The following is a 20785-nucleotide window of genomic DNA, read 5'->3' on the forward strand; positions in this document are numbered from 1 at the left end:
CTTTTCTAACAACTCTTACCTGATCTGGAATTTGTTCAAACAATGTTATGACTCTTAGAGGATTTAACACTTCCTGTTGAAGGAAGAAGCAAAATCAGTTGTATAATGTACATTTATAACTTGATTGTCTTGATTGAAACCCCTGAATTTTATAAAGGTTGCCAAAACAATTGATTGATTAACTGACTGACTGACTGATTGATTGATTGATTGATTGATTGATTGATTGATTGATTGATTGATTGATTGATCGATCGATCAGTTGGTCGATCTTTGAGTTTAATAACATTGATCCCCTGTTACAGTTAAGTAGCTCATACAATGTATAGAAGAGCTTTGCTAATTTATTGTGGGTTGCCAAGGACTATTGTCTGAGTTTTTAAAAGAAATGAGTTCATCATTGATGTTTTTGTTGTTGTTGCAATAATTAATAGTCCTGGTGTGGAGAAGATGAACTCAGAAAGTAAATAAATTAGTGTTTAGCCTGGAAACACAACACAATTATATTGATCCTAACCAGCACTCAAACAATCAAAAACTTGATTAGTGCCTAAAGCTGCTCTTTAACCAATAGGCCCCCACATCACCTGCTAAAAACACAAATAATTTGCACAAACCTGAGCCCTGTTGAGTAAGGTATCCAGTTCTTTATTGTATTCGATTGCTGAGCCAAATGATGCTTGGAATTCAGAGATGACAGGATCAACATACTTCCTGGCTGATTTGTACTTTTCATGAACAATCTTCATCATTCCGCTCTTTCTTACAAAACCTAACAAAAGGACAAACCAAAACCACTAACAGTTTCCAGGAGATTTTGGACCATTAATCTGTCAAGAATTAATTTTTTTTAGTGATATCAATTATTAATGAATTATAGTAAAATTTCAACATTCTAGCTGTGTCCTGACATGGTCTGATGTCATTATGGCATTTATCTTTAAGCTCTACGAATGGAGTTCAAAATAAATGGTTGATTTTAGGCCAGGGGAAACAAAAGTGAGTTTGAAAATAGCAAAATAGGAAACATGACATAGCCGATAGTAAACGACTGAAAACACATATGAAAACATGAGGGAAATGGGTTTGTGTTCAATATAACAGGGAGTTTCAAATAATGAAGTTTGAATTAATGGGGTCCAGCTGAACTTACCATTCAATGCTTCACAGTACGGACAGTGAGAAATCTTTTTACACTTTTCAACAATCTTTTTCTTCAGGCCCTTCTTCATCAAGGAAGACACTGCTGGTCGACTTAATTGGTCCAGAAAATGCTTCTTTTCTTGTGGAGGTAACAATACTCTGGAACATGTCTGTAGGGAAGAAATAATTGGATACATTTAAAAAAGAATGACTATTTATCATTTTCACAAACATGTTGTTCATCACTAACCAACAGTTGATCATCATAGAAGTCTCAAGTTTGCAATTTATTCAAAGCTCAAAAATTACCTTTAAAATGAATTGCTTATGACTGCCAGTTTCATCTAAGCATAAGCACAACATGAAAAAAAACAAGATCTAACTGGGTATTCAACATTGCATTCTTTCTATATACTTTGGGTGTGAAAGTTTGGACCATGGTACGGAAGTTCTCATTACGGTCAGTAAACTTCAAACATTTGAAGACATCTCATTTAACACTGTCGTGATACCCAGTTACCAGTAAATCAAGTTTTCTTCTTCTGGTACTTCCAGAAAAATTGGGTGGGGGTGTGCAGCCCACTTACCATTAAGACCCCATGACCAAACTCTATGATTTTCCCTACCCTATTTATGACCTGAAAAAGTAACTTCTTCTAAAAATTTATTTAATACATACCCAATTCAAGACTAGAGTGCAAAAACCATAGCCTATTCATGACTAAAATGGCCAAAATCAATACCCTATTTATGACCAAAACAGCTGAAAACCCTACCCTTTGGGACTGCACATACCCATAGTGCCCATATAAGGCAGCAACTCCCCCCCCCCCCTCCCCACCAGCTTGGATGCAACCAACGCGTGAATGGTAATAAGCGACTCATTTTAGATGCAACCAACAGTACTGTTTCATACTCACTTTACATATCGTTTGAAGAATGACTATGGTTGATCTGAAGAAACCAACATGGAAGATCGGAAGTTCAAGATCCAGGTATCCATAGTGACCAACACAATCAGCCAGAGCTTTGCCGCAGGTTTCACAGTTTCGGTCTTTACTACTTGTTCCCTGTCACATCAACAAAGTTAAGTTCCATTGTTCTCAGCGCTGATAAAATTAAGTCACCAAAAAAAAAATCGAAACAAAAAGCAATCGCATTTAATTTTGAAACCCATAGGAAATCCACCATACCATATGTGAATCCAACACCCCATATGGGACAGGGGTATGGGCGTGGTCCTGATTATACAGGTTCTTGCTGACACAGTGAATGTGTGCATATTGATGTATTTGCTCTGGGGAGAACAATCCAAAATTGACATGGCTTCTGCAAAAGGAACAAAATTTGTATACTGTAAGCAAGTTAAAATTATATATTGTACATACTAACATGAGTTCTATACGTCATCATCCTTCAAAATGTATTATGCTTAAATTTATTGTTTTTGCATAATTCAAATCATGCAGACTCCTACCATTCAAATCTTTTTTAATATGTGATCCTTCATTCTATACTTTCGCCTTGCTTAGTTGGATCATGTGTCCTAAAGGCATCCTCATTTGACCCTTCATCGACATCTCGGTCAACACTCAAACGACATTTCAGCAAACCATCAGTCGAGGGTTGACTAATTTTCACAGACATGCCATCAAGTGTTGATTGATACATATGAGTCGGTCGACACTCTACCAGCTGTTGATCAAGTGTTGACCCAGTGTCAATCAAGATGTTGGTGGAATGTCAATCTAGTGTTGATCGAGTATCAATCGAGATGTCGATTGAGTGTTGACTGAGATGTGGACCAAGGGCATCAATTGACACTCAACTGCAGCAGATGCCTTATTTTGTACACATGATCCTCTTTCAGTAGGATAACTTAAATTTTAAAGCTTCTTACCATTATTCAAAGTAAATAATAACTTTTTTTAAAACAAATGGTAACCCTTGTTACCTTAATGCACCAAGAGAGAAGAGGGTTGGAGAGTTGGAGGGGGGCGGTGGGTGCAGAGCTCCAGCAGATCTAGAGCTGCGCCAAAAATCCAGGTAGGGTGAGAGTCATGAATGTTTTTAAATTAATAATGTGTCGATCAAATAGAAAAAAATTGAGTATCTTTCCGGACGTACCCTAGATTAAACGAAGAGTAAATTCCACCCATGTGGCGGGCTCCATAAACACTCCTATATATTAAGCCAAAATGGCACAAATAAAACTAACAAGAAGAGCCTTACATCTTTTTCGTAACTCCAGATTCCTTGAACTGTTCCTTAACCATAGTGGAGTCGTGAAATCCAGCTGTTTTTTGGATACCTCTGTCACGCTCTCACCTGTCCGCCATGTTGGTTATAATTTTTCGCGCCCAGGCTATTCCAGCGGTCTTACCATTAGTAGTCAAGCTGCGAATGAATTAGTCTAAAATGGCGCGCAAGTTGTTGATATTGTCCATCTGGTCGTTATGGTGTTTGCCGTCGTTATCTATAGACTTTATGATCCCCTTTACTACTCCAGAAAGTTGTAAAACCAATCAGTATTTTCAGTTCTCGTCGTTACGTTGTGTAGACTGTGGTTCTCCAGGTCAGGAGCGAAGTAATGACGGTTTGTCTTGCACCTGTCAAACGAGCTTCAAGATGGTTGAAAACAAAGGTGGTCCTTCGATTGTTTGCGAAGCATGCAACAGTGCTGCTGGTTCAGGGAATCTTACAAGCTCCCTTGATGGTAGTTTCTGCATCGAATGTCCCACCGATGTTGGTTTTAATGTAAAGACGGGCACATGTAACAGCTGCCCCTCAGATTCTGTTGCCACAGATCGCAGTCGTAACGGAACAAGATTGTCGACTAGGAAATGTGAACGTTGTGTCGAAGACACAACGCCAGGCGGTGAAGAGCTGCAAGCCTGTAGACGCTGTCATTCAAGCTTTTTTCTCCCCGGTAATGTCTCAGTCTGTTCTTCCTGCACTGAAAATGGTTTTGTTATTTCAGGAGGAGTATGCTTTGACGAAACTGTTCTGCTGAAGGAAACGAGTAGTATGTACAAAGTTGAATATGGCGAGAAGTCGTTCGATTCGGCGTTTTTCCGGTCAAATTTTATAGCATCTCAAGCGTTGTGTAAGACGGATTCAAACTTCACAGCCTGTCAGCTGTTAGGAAATCTCTGTGTTTTGCTGGACTATATTCAGGGTGGATCCGCTTGTAAAGAATACACTGACCTTGTAAACAGCAAAATTCCCCTCGGAATCGTAAATGATGACAACAGAGACTGGCCTGTAGTAATGCCTTGGCTGTTTTATCAATCATCAGCCAGCGATGCACCAGAGGTCCTAGACAAAAAGGAGATCACAAAAAAGTTTCAGCGAAACGAAGACATAGGCTTTGTTCTTGCAGTGTACACGCTGAATGGCTCATTTGTTGGTTATGAAAACGGCCTTGATACTCTCCAGATGTGCAAAGACCGGCCTTCAAAAATGGCTGCTGCTTTAAGGTTTGCAACAACGTATCGCTCATCTTGTTCAATCGCAGTGAAAGAGATGACAAAAATGCCCATGTTCCTGTATGACATGTTTCTTTCCCTGGGTGACGACCTCTACCCTGTACCGGTACTGATGGAAAATTATGTGGAGGGTGACGAAAATGTGAACGAGGGCAGTGACAGAGAAAAGTGGGTGCTCACAAGAAGATTCTATATCACTGATAATCTTATTGGAATATCAGCCGGTGGTAATCAGGAACTGCAGTATATCCGTTATTCTTCAAAGATTGAGCTGAACATAAGGTTGCGCTCATCCGACGGTGAAATATATCCTCCGATGTTGCGTATCAAGTATGATGCACTTGACGTGAATGATGAAGATACACTGAACAGCAACAAGGAAGTATCTTTTGCTGTCACTTACGAAATGGATGCATCCAAAATAAAGAAGGATACGGAGGTATTTTTACCAGCAGTCATTAATTCCCAAAAAATTTTCTCAAGCTCTTTGTACAGTTTTAGAGTTTCAGGAAGTACCTATTCCCATCCCCAAAGAAGGTCACAAGAAATCACGAGAGGAAGGAAGAGTTGTGTCTTGGTAGACCTTAGTTTATCTCTTCAGTCATGTTTGTAAGACCAGTTGGCTATTTAATAGTCAACTGGTCTGTCTCCCACCAGTTGGGATTTTTTTAGGCTATTATGTTCAAGGTTGTGGTCTAAGAAAAATTATTAGTAGCCCACAGGTTCCTAAACATGAAATCCTGGGCACCCAGCACTTAAGCTTATATGAAAAAAGAAAGTTTTTCCACTCACTCAAAGGCAAAAGTTAATCGCTGGTGGCACCTGGACACTTCTAGAGAACAACCCTGATGTTGATTTGAAATATTTGTTTCTTTCAGTTTAAGTGGCATCCCTGAGAACTAGCTAGGTGCAGCTAAGTGTATCAACCTCTTAAAACATTCAACAACTTACCGTCATCCTTTTTTTCTTCTTTACTGACAGATAGCCATTGGTTGCCTCTCTGCTCTGGCTGCCCTATTGGCTTTGGTCAAGGTGATGGCATGGAGACGTCGACAGGGCCATATTGAAATTGATGGTGCTTCCTTGCTGAAGTTCATTCTGTTTTGTTTTGGCACAATCTCTACCATGTTTTTCTGGGTCATTTTTGGATTGTCAGTTCAGTGGCTCATTTTTTTTAAAAGACAAAAGACAGTTTACCAGCTTCTTCCAACACCAAGCCAAGAACGATTGTTTCTCGACCTGGTGGGTGTAACCATTGCATTCAAGATCATCGATCTTCTTCACATGCTCTGGTCTCAAATCTCATTTGAGATATTTTTTGTTGACTGGGAGCGCCCCCAGGGGAGAGTAAACCAACCTACCCAGGGTGGAGAGGCAGGGGCTATGGATGCCCCAGTCAGCATTTGGAGGACCCTGTTTATTGCAAACGAGTGGAACGAAATCCAAACGATTCGGAAAATCAATCCAGAGCTACAGATTTTTCTTGTGTTGTTGTTCTTGAAAGTAGTTGGACTTGAGTATCTGGCAACAACAGACCCACAGAGTACCACCACAGTTAACCCAACAACTGATTATGTTGGCGAGTACAGCAAAGTTTTGCGATTTGCTATTCTGTCAATCGTATTCCTGTCTGTGGAAGCTGTACAGTGGTTCTTTTTTGCATTTATTTACGAGCGATTTGTTGGAGATGCACTTGGTGATTTTATTGACTTGTGTTCCATGAGTAATGTCAGCATCTTTATCTTAGAGGTAAGTGGAAATATAACGAAGTATATTATACTCAGACCATCAGTTATTGAATTTCTAGTTATCCTATTGACAAGGAACAATTCTGTAGAATTTCTGCTCCCTTATGTAGTTTCTCTTTTCTCAAGAATACTGAGAATGGTCATTCAATATATTATCATTGCCACCATTCACTGCCAAACAGTTCTTGGCCATGCAGACACACACATGTAGTTCTAATTGTAATGAGGTTGATCATTTCTTGTTTGCTGCTTTGTACGACTAACATTCACAGACAATCAGTACATTGCCATGCAGAAACATTCTTTTAGAATTACTCATTATCTCAGCACACTCATTCGTGGCCATACAGACACACATTTAGAATTTTTGCCTCCTTTATGAAATGAATTGTTCTTTTCTAGAACACTTGGCTTGGTCACTGTTGGTGTTGTCGTTGTGTTTTGTTTTGTTACTAGGTGATTTTTTTTATGCTTATTGCTGCCCCATTTAGTCCATAGACCATTCGCAAAGCTTGACATTGCAACTGCTGGGGCCGCCAATAAAACTGAATTTTTTTTCACTGGCAACTTTCCATGTTTTTCACTGATTGAAACACTTTAAATTGCTTGTCAATTAAGTTTGAAAACTTAGGGGCCAGCTGGTCCCAAGGTTTTTTCCTGAAAGTCGAGCCCTGATTTGGACACATATGAGCAGTTGTTGCTCTCTTATTATGTTGTTCTTTTCTTCTAGAATACTCGTTATGGTTACTACATACATGGTCGCTCAGTTCATGGCCGTGCAGACACAAACATGTGGCAGATGAATGAACAGCTCAAGCGGGAAGAAGAAGACTTGTGTGGTAAGAGGGGCCTTGAACCCAATTCAGAGCGGCAGACATTCGAGGTTGAAGTACCAGCCAAGTTTCGTGAACAGTATGAAGATGTTGTCCGACCACTTCATCAGAGCGACATGCAGCAGCAGAGGAGGAACATGCCTAACAATCCCATGGGTAAGTTAGTTAGTTACCCCTGGAATAGGGATTAGGATACCCCAGGGATATGGGTTAGGATACCCCAGGGATAGGGAATTAGAAAATAGGAAAAATCAAAAGTATGCGCACACCAGGCGGAAGTTTGGCAGGGCTGCAAGAATTAAGAATCCCCTTTCAAAAACTCACAGTACGAGACCATACGACACTGGCATTGGTGTTATCTATCTTTTTTTTCTTTTTAACCAGGGCAAGATGGCCATGGAAGTCGCCTCGCCCCAGCTGTGGAAAAACGTCTTCAGGCTTACAACACCTTGAATCGCTTTCTGTCAGCCTTCATCGATCACTCACTGAGGGACCTTGATTACCTGGTAAGGGACAAGCTCCTTTTTGAGAGGATCTTAAACATGGAGCTAAAAGACCTCCCACCTCCTGAAAAGGCAATATTTTACAACGATGATGGCCGCTCGTTTAACTCGATTCTGTTTTATGGCAATGAGTGGACTCTGATGCTTTTTGACCTGTTGACATTTGCTGCTATGGATTTGATATACCCTGATTATGTTCTTGCGGGCATCATGTCCTATGTACTCAGTAAGATTGTGATGTTATTGCGAAATAAGTTGGGAAGGAGTAATCTCACAAGAAAGACACTTGTCGATGAAAGGTTTTTGATTTAAAGTGGCTTCTCTTTAAGTCAGAGTATTCATTGCAAAAATAGATGTAAGTCTTGTTATCTATAAATAAACTACAAGTGGGAAAGCATCGAGGCAGTGGGAAAAATTTAACAGGCAACAAGCAGATGGCGCGAAAAATGTGGCACAGAGAAAGGGGTTGGCGCAAAAATTGTGCGGGAAACTAGCAAGTTGCACACAAAATGCGACAGAAAGCACGCATGACTCTGCGAGGTGCTGATACTCATCACACCCCTTCGGGTACAGTTACACTTCAAAGCACAATATTTTGCCAATGTGTGATCAGCATGAATTTTGATTTCATTTTTCTGAGGTTTTCTGTTTTTTGTTCACTTATGACTTTTAATAGTCCCAAACCACCTGTAGAAGGTTTCTGAACTGGATGCATTAAGAATTCAAAAGGCTGCTAATGGTCGCTAATGCTGAATGGTTGCTTAGGGGCGAAGTTCATGACAACAGGGGAAAAAAAACGGATGCATATAAAATTTAGTTTGGGTAATTTTCGTATTGCAGCAATTTTACTACTTTATGCTTTAAATCCACCTTTGCCACGTTCAGGGTTAGTCTGCATTCATTAACTTGAACATTAAAAAGTACCATTTCCATTAGGGCATATATTTAAATAATATATTATTGTTATTATAATTTTTGTCATCAATCGGTAAATGTTGCAAAATTTGACATCTTGTCAGCATGCTTGGCATGCACTCTGAAGAGAACTGGCGGGCTCATCAACCAATATCTCCCCCGACTGAATTCAGTATGCTTGTGTGACAAGCAACACTGTATTGTCTTAAAAGTAAACTCGGGGTTGTGTAGTGAATTCAGAAATAAAGTTGAAAGTTGTGCTACCTACCATGTTTCACCAAACGGTTTTGTCCCCTGTTGTCCGCACCCACTCTTACCAATCAGCATGAGGAATTTTTCTTCCCAGTCAAGTATGTTGCCTCGCACTTTGCTTTGATTAACTTGTCGAGAGACACATGTTTACTTTGGGTTTTGAGCAGTCTAATGAAATTGGAAGGGCTTACAATTTACTGGAAAATTTTTTGCTTCTTGGAATTAGGGGGGTTAATACTGGGTGGGGGTCAACTGTTGCCAATTCCTTTTAATCAGACCGACAATTTTTGGAATATATCAAACACAAAGACAGTGTTTGATCACATTTCCTAACACCAAGAAGAGAGTTGAAAATAAGACATGTAGGGGAGTTCTTTAGGCGAACTTCAGTGTTTGGAATTGTGGTCAAACACTTTCATGAGTGTTTGATATGTCTTCTAAATCAAAATTAAAAGTAAAGAGGAAACGAAGAAATAAAATTGTTTAACTATGTAAAGATCAGATATCCAAACACCATCATGGTTAATAACTTGATGAATTACTTCTCCATGGGTTTGAAAAATATAGATAAAATCTAGTCTTCAGGGCAGTCTACAGAGAGAATAACAGATCATTACGCAGCACAAGAGGCATTCTGGGAAGGCACAAGGGGTAAACGATAAGGATGGCAGCTGACCAAAGTGTACTTTAATGAGTTTATACGGAGCTGGGATTTATTTGGATTTTTTGAAATTCTATCGAGAACACTGAGAACTGCCAAATTGAATTTAAAAGCTGAAATAATATTTTAAACTTCACCTGGTATCATTTAGCTCTCCTGCATCCCATTCGAGTGATTTATTTCATGCACAGAAGACAAGACAAGAATCTTAGGCACCTACAGCGTGTAGAGTGAAAGTGTGACATAACATACACACTCAAACCATTCACTCTCCCAACAGTTTCCAACACAAGACAATCGATACAAGGATACAGTATATATGTACAACAATTGCTGTAATTACAATATTTTCTTCGACGGAAGTTATCTTTAATTAAAACCAGTAACTTATACTTTTTCTTTGCTTTAAAATCATAAATAAAATGCCTACACCTACATTCCCGCGGGGGAAGTCTCATATAAAAAGGACAGGGTGCTAGTCATAAATTTTGAAAAGAGCCCCTAAGAGATATCAAGATCCTGTTTTGTGGGTGCGGCATAACCTAAAAGATCCTGCTAAAGCTCCTACTGTGGACCTTTTGAGGTTGAACAGCCTAAAAGATACCAAAACTGCTTTTTAAACCCCTAACAGGTATGACGAGTGCTGCACCCCCGTCCTTTTCATATTGTAGACCCACCCCCCTGGGCTACATTACATAATTTCATACAATCCAACTATTTTTTAACTGCAAGAGCGCTTTATGTAGCAAGCATAGAAAGTCTCCTCTCAGATTTACATTCACAAGACCAAGAGCATGATACAGTGGAGACCACTCAAGGAATATTACAAGCAATTATTAAAAGTTGGTAGTCTACCAGTATAACCCAAATTTCCACACTAGACCAAGATTTGGTCAGAAAAATCTGGCTGTCACAATTATTTATTTCCTAACAGTAATATTATCGCACACTTTTTCACAGCTCTATAGTTGAAGTTACCAGTGTATGACAACTCTAAGATGTACAGCAATAAAAGACTTTGTGAAGTAAAGCTTTACAAGTTTAAAGATTTCCCAGTGCAGCTTGAGCAACCTAGGTTAGTAAGTAGTCACTGAATTTGCTGGCTTTCAAGAACAAAAAAATACACATTCATAGAGTAAAATTTAACCAAGAAAGAACCAATCGGAACACTTGAATTTACCTCAAGACTACCCTGACATATTAATCAACATTGTTATATAGCTGGAATTTTTCTCCACCAGTGTGTTCTCTTATTTCCCACCAAAAGTCTCCGAGCAAGTAACATTGCAATATCATTGTCAGAAGGTGCAGTGCACTGATTTCCAAGAATATAGATCCAAGACTGCCATTTTCACAATGTATCTACTTATTGTCTTTGTCCTTCTATGATTTATAACTAATTACATCAAGACTGATTCCTTCGGAAATCATTTAATGTGTTTCCTTGGAATCTCAATATTTTCCTGGTACAAATTAATATTTTGGAAAACAAAAGTCATTATTTCCCTGAGAACCAGTCATTAAGTATATGAGAACTTTCACAGTTGACCACAAAATTACAGATTGTTGTAATGTGGCAGTGTCTGCAAATGTCTAGCCACAGTCAACACCCTGTCAGACTGTTTAGCCACACTAAAAGTGAGTGAACAGTTTGACGAGTAGTAAGCTGTTTTGCAATATCAAAGTAAACCAGGAGAATGATTCTACTACACGAGTTTCTCAAAAAAAGCGACACCAAGCAAAACAAAGCTATTGATAGGTTTGTACCATAAAAAGCCAATTGATCACGTGGGCAATTTTGTCTTATTGTGATAAGCAGTGGAGTAAGTCACAACAAAATTAGTGACCAGGTTTTAACATTCAGCTTGTGTTGTTGTCGTGGGCAACTGGCTCCACTTCCTCTGGCAACTTGTTGGCCTTTGACGTCATTGGCAGCAAAGCGCACAAAATTGCAGGCAACGATGTTGTTACCATTGGAAACAAAAGTTGCCCATAGCAACACCGTAATTTTAAGTCCAAAACTTCCTCACCAAAGCTTTGTCGCACCTTACCAAACTGACAATAAATTGTAATGCTATGTGAAAACATTGTTGAAGTGGTAGCTGATGAAAATAATGCAAATATTCAACTAGGTGACTTTATCTTGATGTGCAACCAAATTCTCAGAGTTAACATTAAAAGGAACACATGGAAATCATCAGAACAATCTATATTTAGAGCTCAGGGCTCATAAGGTTAAGAGCCAGCAGTGACAGGCCTTTTGCCAGGGGTTTCACTAACAGTTTCAACAAGAAGGCAACTGGTTTTCATAGGCAGGCAAAACATTTTGAACAGAAATTCATAATAAGAAAAATTTTCCTCTAGACCATCAAACCAAGCAGGTAAAATCATTCTTACAGCTGGTCAATTTGCCTGGTGCCAGGCCCTTAATGAAACCTTTGCTTTTGCAAAAAAAAAAAAAAAAAAATTCTGACAAAAATCACCTCCACATCCTAACTACAATAGATATGTATCTACACTGTATATTATATACTGGTAAATTATTGTTGTGAGCAAGGGGTGATAAATTCTGGATCAGTAAAACCTCAAAATTTCACATTTTTGGTAGAATATGTTACCTGTTTTGCACCCAATCAGGTTCACAGCCACTAAGTTTGCATCCCTGAACTTATCATAAACTTTCTATTTCCAGTTTGCCTTCACCTTTAATGTATTAAAGAACAAGAAATAAACATGTTTTTGTGATCTTGTTTCATTATGCTAACAAAGTTGTCTTTTTTGCTTGGTAAGAGAAAGATAAAATTTTAGCACTTGATTGCTAGTTGAATAAACATGAGTGCTAATCTGTGGGTGCAAACTCAGTGGATGTGAACTCGCTTGGGTGCAAAACCTTCGGCTACCTGTGGGCCACAGGAAAACCACTGACACACCCTGTTTCACAAGAACCAATCGACTACCTCCTGAATAACTGGCAGCACATCCTGCATCACAGGATACCCACTGAAACATCCCAAGTCACAGGATATCCACTTGAAAGAACATCATCCTTATCAACGCCACATGCCTCAAAGCATATTCACTTGACAGCACAGTGTGGAGAAGAAGAAATCATGCCAACCTGGTTGTCAACGCAACACAAAATCTTAAATATTACATCCAAGAGAAAGATAATGAGAGACTTTTAGAGGCAGATGATGCTATTTTTTTACAGGTATTCACAAGGTTTATAACACTATACTACAATACTAATAGTCAATGAATAGCTTCCTGTTTGTCCGTGCTCTCACTTGGTCCCGGGTTGCACCGGTAAATCCTTTCTGGGTGGCATTCTTTCATTGACCTGGTCGAGTCCTTTGGCCTCGGCAAAACCACTGATCTTGAAGTTTGGGCTGAAAACCTGACCCTGCAGGGCTAGTAAAAGAAACATCAGAAAAGACTGAGGCAATACTGTAAAGCCTGTTTCCATGGCTATATCAATGACCTTGTTGGGAAAGAACTAAGTCCCTTTACCACAGATTACAAAATGAGGCAAGTCTCTTCAATTCAACAGAGCAGAAACATGACTAATATTCATATTTAAGCCCCGGCCACACTACATTGGAGGAATTGGAAAACGCAGCTTTATTTCTACGGTCAGGCCTACTGTCCATACTAATCCATCATGAAAAAAAAGCATTTCAAAAATGCTCTTCAAATCTGGCTAAAAAATTCAAAAAAAATTTTAAAACTGAACTTTTTGAAAATGATGACCTCATGATAATCGTGCAATGGACTGTTTTCAATATATTAAAATTCAGCTTAGCAGCGAGGCTTAGAGGACACAAACAAAGGAAATTGAATGACCATGTTTATTCATTTCTTTTGTTTGTGTCCTCCAGGCCTCACTATCAAACTGAATTTTAATATATCGAAAGTGACCAATTTCCCTGACCAACTTTTGTTTAAAAACACAAATCCAAAAATGACTGGTGACTATTGAGTTTTTAAATTCCTTCAGCATAGTGTGGAAACCATTTGATGCATTTGTAGAATGAAACCTCCGTTTTCACATTCCTCCACCATAGTGTGGACGGGGCCTTAGTTACATGTATAAAGAAAAGGAAAATCAATTGTTTCTTTTTATATCAAAATGTAAATTAGCTTTGCTTTGCTAGGATTTCCTCCAGATAAAATAAATAAAATTCTTACCACTTTCAATCCCTTGTTTGCCGCCAGAGAGGAGACCCACTGGCAAATGTCCTGACGGGGTAAGACCTTTGAGTTGCACCACACTCTCACTCTCCTCTCTAAAAATAGCAAGTTGTTTGATCAGTGCAACAGTTCAGCACAAATACACCTAAGCTGACAATACTTTCAATCTAAGATGTGCATTGACAAGGGTTAAAATAAACCTTTGGTTTCAATCCACAGTACTGATGATACTGTTTTTGTTTCTTGGGGTGGCCACTCAAGTTTAACACAAGTCAAAATGGTAATACAGAAAACCGTCATGCACAACTGTTACTCAGACATGTAGGAATGTTGGCATTCAGCAAAGACTAAATTAAATTCTAAGGAAAAGCCCTGTTGTTTTCTTGCCCTAAATTTCTCCCCTTGTCTGAAATTTGACACTTATCGGCACACATTTTAACTTTTTACTTTAGTTTGCTTCCATAGCGTACATAAAATTTTGTTGAATCCAAGGGCTTTCATAAGTTTTGAGTCACCTCCTGCTTTGATCATCCCACCCAAAATGAACTTGTTGGTTTGTGGGTGAACTATCACCAACAACAGGCAAGTTCACCAGTAACATCAAGACACCATCAAGCAATTTAGCCGTAATAGATGTTACAGTTACAACCAGATGTCTCACCTCAGCACAGTGAACACTCGTGCCATTTTGCCAATGGCTCGTATTTTGCTGCGAATAACCTCTTTCCTCTTAATCGCTTCACTTTGTTCTTCATCTTCGTCCCCTTCAAGTTCCTCGTCCGTGCAAATATTGAGAATATTCACCAGCATTTCAGTGACTAACAGCAAGAAAGTAAAGAATAAGTCATGAACGGGAGAAACAAACAGGTGATGTCTCTGTACTGTCGATTTCTTGAATTGGGCCACTTAGAAGAATATCTACTAATGTTGAGAACAAAGGCTGACAACCTCTTTTTATACAAGCAGGACAGTGATGTTCAAGCATCACATGGACAATGATTATATCTAAATCAAATTTTCACACCTTTCAGAAAACTACAACTTTCTGATTCGTTATTTTTGATCCAAAAGTTTGAGCATTTTAAATGGTTTCATGTGGATGTCACAAGAAAAAGCTTCTTACGTTACATTTTCACCTTACGTTACTACTTTATTGAAACAATAAAGTACAAAGGACAATGTCTATAGAATATGGACAGGATAGAAGAGTTGTCCTTAGAATACAAAATCAAATAAAACATTTATTTGCCTTTACTTGGTTTCAGATTCAGCTGTAGATTTTATATGCGTTCTTCAACCAGGGGTTTCATTAAATTAAGGGCTGGGCAACAGGCTTATTGACTGGCTGCAAGAATGATTTTTTGTGCCTGGTTTGACCACCTAGAGAAACGTTTTTCTGATAAAGAAGTTGAGTTTTTAATTTTACCTGCCCTCCTGCTCAAAACGTTAATGAAACTCCTTCAAGCTGGTCAGATTTCTACCAAGTGGCCTGGTTCAAGTGGTCGTAGTGCAATTGTTAATTCACCTTTAAACAAGCAAGGCTTACCTTTCTCTCCAACAAAGGGTAACGACCATGTAAAAACGTCCATGAAGTTCGGAAGCCAGTAAGGATGAGGAGAATAGTTGAACTGGCGAATATTCATCACGTTGTTTTCATACTTCAGCACAGCAGCTAAAAATGTCAAGATTAAGAAAACATACAAGGTCATTAGAAAGCATGTCCTTGCATAAGTCCTTCAAATTTCTAACAGATCAATGTTTTTCCAAACCTTTGTTATTGTAGACATCCAAATAGTTAGGTGCTGAAAAGATTGTGATGAGAGAGGGGAATCCAGTTTCTTGACTTTTTCGGTACATTCGGTATCTAAAAGACAGAATTTTTAAAATATGCTGAATAGGACCTAGATCAGATAAGAAAAACACAAAATTGTGTGCACATACAACATGTTGCCTTGACAAACATTCCAACAATGGATTCCATTGATCTGCGCATCAGGGAATCCATCTTAGAACTGGTTAGGGGGTGTTTACATAGGAAAAACTTTGCAAGTTCCATTCAGAATGACGACTTGATTTTGTATCATGTTTACATGAAGGGACACCTCCTCTTCATCGCTTGTCCAAAGAGGTTAATATGAACGGTTCAAGTCTCCAACAAGACTGATGTCATAATGAAAAAAGTGGTAGTCCTTCATTTTCATAGGATTTTGTATCAGAATTCCAGCACAGGGTGAACTTGTGCCAGTATGACTCTTTCTGGTATAAAATGTACTGATGGTGCCATGTAAAGGAATACAGAATCACAAGAGGCCAGTAGCAAAGTTGCCCTGTTGTTATGTGCTCTTAGCCTCTGGGTTGTGCTATTCCTAACAAGGAGAGCAAGGGGTTACCTGAAACAAATATATAGCTTTGCGATGTTCAAAGTTAAGCGACGGCGATGGAATGTGTTTTACGTAGAGTACACATGTACCTTTCCCACCCTACTCCCACTACTTCCTTGCCTCTAGACTAATTAATTAATTGAAATTAATTAATTAAACAAACATTAAAGTTTACACCTTAGCGCCATAGGGCCATAGTGCCATAGCGCCATAACGCCTTAGTTCCTTAGCGGCAGGCAACCCCCATAACCATCCCAATAGTGCACTCTGCACTAAAAATGGCACAATAATACAATCATCTTCACTGCTCACCCAGCATCTTGTGCCTCGTGTGCCCTGATTATTGAAAGCAGGGCGTTCTTTTGTAGGAAGTCACATGTTGCTTGATAACTGTAGATAGAGCATAAACAGGCATATCTTAAATACCTTTCAACACCAAGTGGAATCATATTTAAAAAAAACCTGGAGAAAACATGGAAAAGGGAACATGACAGGACGCTCCTGAACAACAAAAACAAGTTTAGCTTTGCATAAGCGTGAAGGCATGGTGACCTCATGGTTAGTGTGCTTGACTGCGGATCAAGCGGTCCAGGTTCGAGTCTTGGCCAGGGACATTGTGTTGTATCCTTGGGCAAGACACCTCACTCTCCATGTGCCTCTCTCCACCCAGGTGTATAAATGGGTACCGCGAATTTAATGCTGTGGGGTAACTCTGCGCTGGACTAGCATCCCATCTAGGGGGGAGTAGAAATACTCCTAGTCGCTTCATGCCACAGAAACCGGGATAAGCTCCAGCCTGATGGGCCACTTGGCTTGTATGCAGATTAACCTTAACCTTAGCATAAGAATCATGATTAGAGTTTAAGTTAGCTTTCTTTCTGGTGTTCCACGACATGAACTACTAGGCGCTATGGGATAACATGCTCCTGCATTACCAGTTGCAACACAATAAAAAACTGAAATGCTTAGCACATGTCACCTGTAGAAATAAGAACAGCCTCTGACGGTGTTGTGACTGAAGTGCTCAGCATTTTTCTCATTGCCATAATCTTCCAGTGGATCAGACCAAAGCAAGTCACACATGGGACCAAATGCAGGCGGTTCTGTGAATCGATCAATCTAAAATGCACATAGATAGTTATTACCATTAGCTGGCGACTGAAATGCTATTAAATATTAGAAATGCAGTCAGATTGTTCCCTGGTCAGATCATTCCAAGTCAGCTGAAATAACTTGGTGAATTAAGTACTGCAGCAAAGAGAGGAATTCCAGCTTGCCCTTGGCAAAGGAAAATCTACTTCTCCAGAATAACTGGACGGCACTTTTTTTTTTGAGCCCTGAAACTGTTACATCTTTATGTAGTTAACAACTGATTTCAGTCTACATAATATTTGAAATCCAGTCATACCTTTTGATAGTCAGATAATTCCTTGTCATTTTGTTACACAGTATAGTCAGATCGTTCAACAAAACAGCTACAATATAGACAGTTCGTATTTAACCTTGGTTCAGTTTTGGGTGTGGAATTCTGGAACATGGTTCAGTGTAGAGAGTGCAGATCAGAAATGAGATTACCAAGACTACACAATGTACCTTGTAAAGTGAGTTATATTCTTAATTAGAACATTGCAATTTGTCCATGATTGATATTTTGGTGATTAATTTTTACACAATAGCTACCACATTCAGCTAACAGAAATACTACAAAATAAATGTTGTGTAAGTTAGTTGATATCTGGAATAAAACTAAAAGTTGTTTACTCGTTATGAACACCTTCTAGCCAAACAGAACCATTACTGACAAAAACTATCATTGTTTTCAGAACAAACTGCTGTTACCTTTCTAATATCATCTAGAGTGTAAATCTCTGGGGATAATCCACCATGTACACACAGGAATTGTCTGTTCATCAGCGCGGCGAGAGGAAGAGCATCGAATGACTTCATGCAAGCATCATACACGTTTTCTGTGTATTTGATTTTACCTGAAACAGGATATAAACTTGTCAGCTACAAACTCAATGTACAATGGACCCTACTAAGTAGCTTCATCGGTTTTACTCTAATTACTACAACTGGCTTGAATATTCAACCTCCTCTTTTATTTGCAATACACACAGCTACTTACATTACTTTCAGTGCAGATTACTTACCAATACTTTACTATACAACACTTTACCTTACATAATTAACAGTACCTTCATTACTTCAGTTTACAAACTAACACAGCTAATGCACTCACTCACATACACACTCGTAAAGCGAAGTCACAAGTTTTTGAGCCTGAAATATTCTAAGTCATTCAACTACTTCTATTATTTATGTGGCCCAATTCTTCTTAATATATCTAATTATTATTTTTGGTACAGATGTATTTCTTGGTCTCATACTTTAATTCAACCTTAGATTTAAAACCTCTTATATTTGGAAGTTCTTAATTCCTTTTGCACCCACAAGGGCAAATTGTTCCCATAAAGTCTGCATACAAGCCAAGTGGCCCATCAGGGTGAACTTATCCCAGTTTCAATAGCATGAAGCGACTAGGAGTATTTCTACTCCCCAATGGATGGGATGCCAGTCCATCACAAATTTTTCCCATAAGTAACAGAAAATCGAGTAAGGGAATTCTGGATCATTTCACCCGCCAAACGCTAATAAATTGCTGTCAAATGCATAATTTCAACCTGTCGCAAACTACTACTTGTGCAGAAAACAGATCACATTTCAATAAACACCTGTTGACCAAAATTTAAGACTAGGAATGCTGAAGAATAATCCCTAAAAGAAAAGAAAACTTCTAGCCTGAAAATTCCGAGAAAGTCAGAGATATCTTTAGGAAAGTCCTTTATCTGCCGACAAGTAAAAGATGAACAATAATTCTCAAAATCAATCAACGTTTTGTTTAAAATTTTACTACACTCAACAACATGGAGTATTTCGTGACAACAAATTACTACAACGAAACTTTGAGGTCAAAAGAAAAACGCATTTTTCTAAACTTGTGGCAAGTTTAGGCGGAAGTAAGATCGTTTAAATTTAACTTCGCACTTTTTCATGGTATTCGACAATGAAGATGTAAATTTTAAAAGCGCAACAATATAATTTATTCATGAAAACGCAACGGGTCTATTTAAAGTGAAAATAAGGTTCAAAGTTCTTTAGCAAGCTGACTATTTAAGAACAAATATCAAAAAACGAACTAGGGAAAGGCAGTCCACTATCAAACAAATACTACTAGAAATTTCCACAAAAGAAGCTTTACGCGTAGGATGACGATGCGCGATGATCGACTGTTCGACACAACAATTTGTTTTTACGCGGGTTTTCGAGGCGTCGTCCTTTCTGATCGATCGGAAGCTTGGAAGCCAGTAGGCCGGCGTAGAATCAAGCTCATAATATTAAGGAAAAATGAGTTCGTTTAAATGTGGAACAAAGGCACTTACATTCTGTCTTGAAGGTAAAATACTCCGTTAAGTGTCGACACTCGTGATTTCCCCTCAACATGAAAAGTGTGCTGGGATGAAGGAGTTTCAACGCCCATAAATATAAAACACACTGCAAGAGAAACATGGCAAAATTGACATTAAATGCTGATTTATAATGTGTGGCCATTGAACAGATACAGCTTCCTCAGAGGGACGCTAGAAGTGAACATTTTTGAAGGTATCTTGGATCGGAACATGTTTACAACGAATAACAAGCTTTCGTACACACACGCAAGGTGCAACAAGCGAGTGCAATTTTTAAACAGATTTATGCATCTAATACGCTTACCTCGATTGAAAAATACCCTCTGTCTACGTAATCTCCAAGAAATAGATATCTTGTAGAGCTTGGAGGCCCTCCAACTTCGAATAATTTGATTAAATCGTAAAACTGGCCGTGAATGTCACCACACACTGCAGATGGGAAAAATACAGAACATAGCGTTGATATATTCTCGAACTTTAGCGACCTGCCATAGATTTTCAGACTAACACCTGATCAGTTCAAATAACCAGTTCATGTACCTGTTATGGGTGCTTCCACCTCCAGCATTGTGGGTTCCTGTCTTAAAAGCTCCGTTCCCGAGTTTATAATTTGAAGAGCTACATCTTCCTCCACTCTACCCTCTTTTAAGAAATGATTCTTTAATACTTCTGCTTTAGGTTTTCCATTCGAATCGAACACATCTTTAAGCGTAAGTCGTTCAATAGGTGGCATAGGTACAGCTAGATTGGAGAAGCAGAAGAAATTAAAAACAGTTACAAGGCTATACTATGCAAAATGGCGGCTTTCAAGGCAACGGTTGGCAAGATTAGCGATTTTTTAGAAGCTAACTTTTGAGCATTCTATCCGAGGTTGGTAGCTTCCCATCTTGGCTCGCCATCTTCCTTATACCCTAAAATGTATGATGGCGAGTAATGGCCAGTAGCTGTTAGCTTTCACACCAAGATGGAACCAGATTTCTACTGTCTCCTTCGCTTCTCTCAGCTACGACCTTCACTGAACCGACACATAAACAACAAATGCAGCAAGCTGCGTCCGTCGCGGCTGCGCATCCTAGCCTCGCTTCCATGCGGGAGCCTCACCCAACGTTTTTATACATACAAAATCGTTCACTTTCTCCGGGATGATCAAGGTCGCCTTCACCTATGAATTTCACTTCACTGGATTGCGCTTCATACAAA

General features: G+C 39.0%; 3 protein-coding genes across 3 annotated transcripts in view; 1 reads left to right on the forward strand and 2 right to left on the reverse strand.

Moving 5' to 3' along the window:
• The window catches only part of LOC145496104 (DNA-directed RNA polymerase III subunit RPC1-like), a 32839-nt gene extending 29379 nt beyond the window's left edge, over positions 1-3460 (reverse strand). The window contains exons 1-6 of the mRNA XM_081475735.1: positions 3376-3460; positions 2337-2472; positions 2064-2213; positions 1154-1313; positions 618-772; positions 20-73 (exon numbers count right to left, since the gene is read on the reverse strand). Of these exons, the coding sequence (XP_081331861.1) occupies positions 20-73; positions 618-772; positions 1154-1313; positions 2064-2213; positions 2337-2472; positions 3376-3419 (699 nt within the window). The 5' untranslated portion in view covers positions 3420-3460. The remainder of the gene's footprint in view (positions 1-19; positions 74-617; positions 773-1153; positions 1314-2063; positions 2214-2336; positions 2473-3375) is intronic.
• An 88-nt stretch (positions 3461-3548) lies between these two features.
• On the forward strand, positions 3549-9801 carry LOC145496106 (meckelin-like). Its single transcript, XM_081475737.1, has 4 exons — positions 3549-5070; positions 5613-6380; positions 7110-7368; positions 7597-9801. Exons 1-4 carry the CDS (start codon positions 3562-3564, stop codon positions 8025-8027), a joined length of 2967 nt encoding a protein of 988 aa, XP_081331863.1. The 5' UTR covers positions 3549-3561; the 3' UTR covers positions 8028-9801.
• Positions 9802-9844: 43 nt separating this feature from the next.
• Positions 9845-20785, reverse strand: LOC145496126 (protein phosphatase 3 catalytic subunit alpha-like). Its single transcript, XM_081475765.1, has 12 exons — positions 20436-20785; positions 20126-20326; positions 19890-20014; positions 19559-19670; positions 17955-18100; positions 17095-17234; positions 16428-16505; positions 15504-15598; positions 15281-15406; positions 14396-14552; positions 13732-13829; positions 9845-12954 (listed from the first exon to the last, which is right to left on the reverse strand). Exons 1-12 carry the CDS (start codon positions 20482-20484, stop codon positions 12827-12829), a joined length of 1455 nt encoding a protein of 484 aa, XP_081331891.1. The 5' UTR covers positions 20485-20785; the 3' UTR covers positions 9845-12826.

The sequence above is a fragment of the Orbicella franksi genome, chromosome 8 (assembly GCF_964199315.1).
Source record: "Orbicella franksi chromosome 8, jaOrbFran1.1, whole genome shotgun sequence".
NCBI classification, from domain to species: domain Eukaryota; kingdom Metazoa; phylum Cnidaria; class Anthozoa; order Scleractinia; family Merulinidae; genus Orbicella; species Orbicella franksi.

Excerpts from the sequence above, each read along its gene's own strand:
- LOC145496106 (XM_081475737.1), top strand. The coding sequence starts at position 3,562 with ATGGCGCGCAAGTTGTTGATATTGTCCATCTGGTCGTTATGGTGTTTG. Across the intron at positions 5,071-5,612 it reads AAATAAAGAAGGATACGGAG|ATAGCCATTGGTTGCCTCTC; the intron begins GTATTTTTACCA and ends CTTTACTGACAG. Across the intron at positions 6,381-7,109 it reads TCAGCATCTTTATCTTAGAG|AATACTCGTTATGGTTACTA; the intron begins GTAAGTGGAAAT and ends CTTTTCTTCTAG.
- LOC145496126 (XM_081475765.1), bottom strand. The coding sequence starts at position 20,484 with ATGGCGAGCCAAGATGGGAAGCTACCAACCTCGGATAGAATGCTCAAA. Across the intron at positions 20,015-20,125 it reads GGTGGAAGCACCCATAACAG|TGTGTGGTGACATTCACGGC; the intron begins GTACATGAACTG and ends TCCCATCTGCAG. Across the intron at positions 17,235-17,954 it reads CTCTAGATGATATTAGAAAG|ATTGATCGATTCACAGAACC; the intron begins GTAACAGCAGTT and ends TGTGCATTTTAG.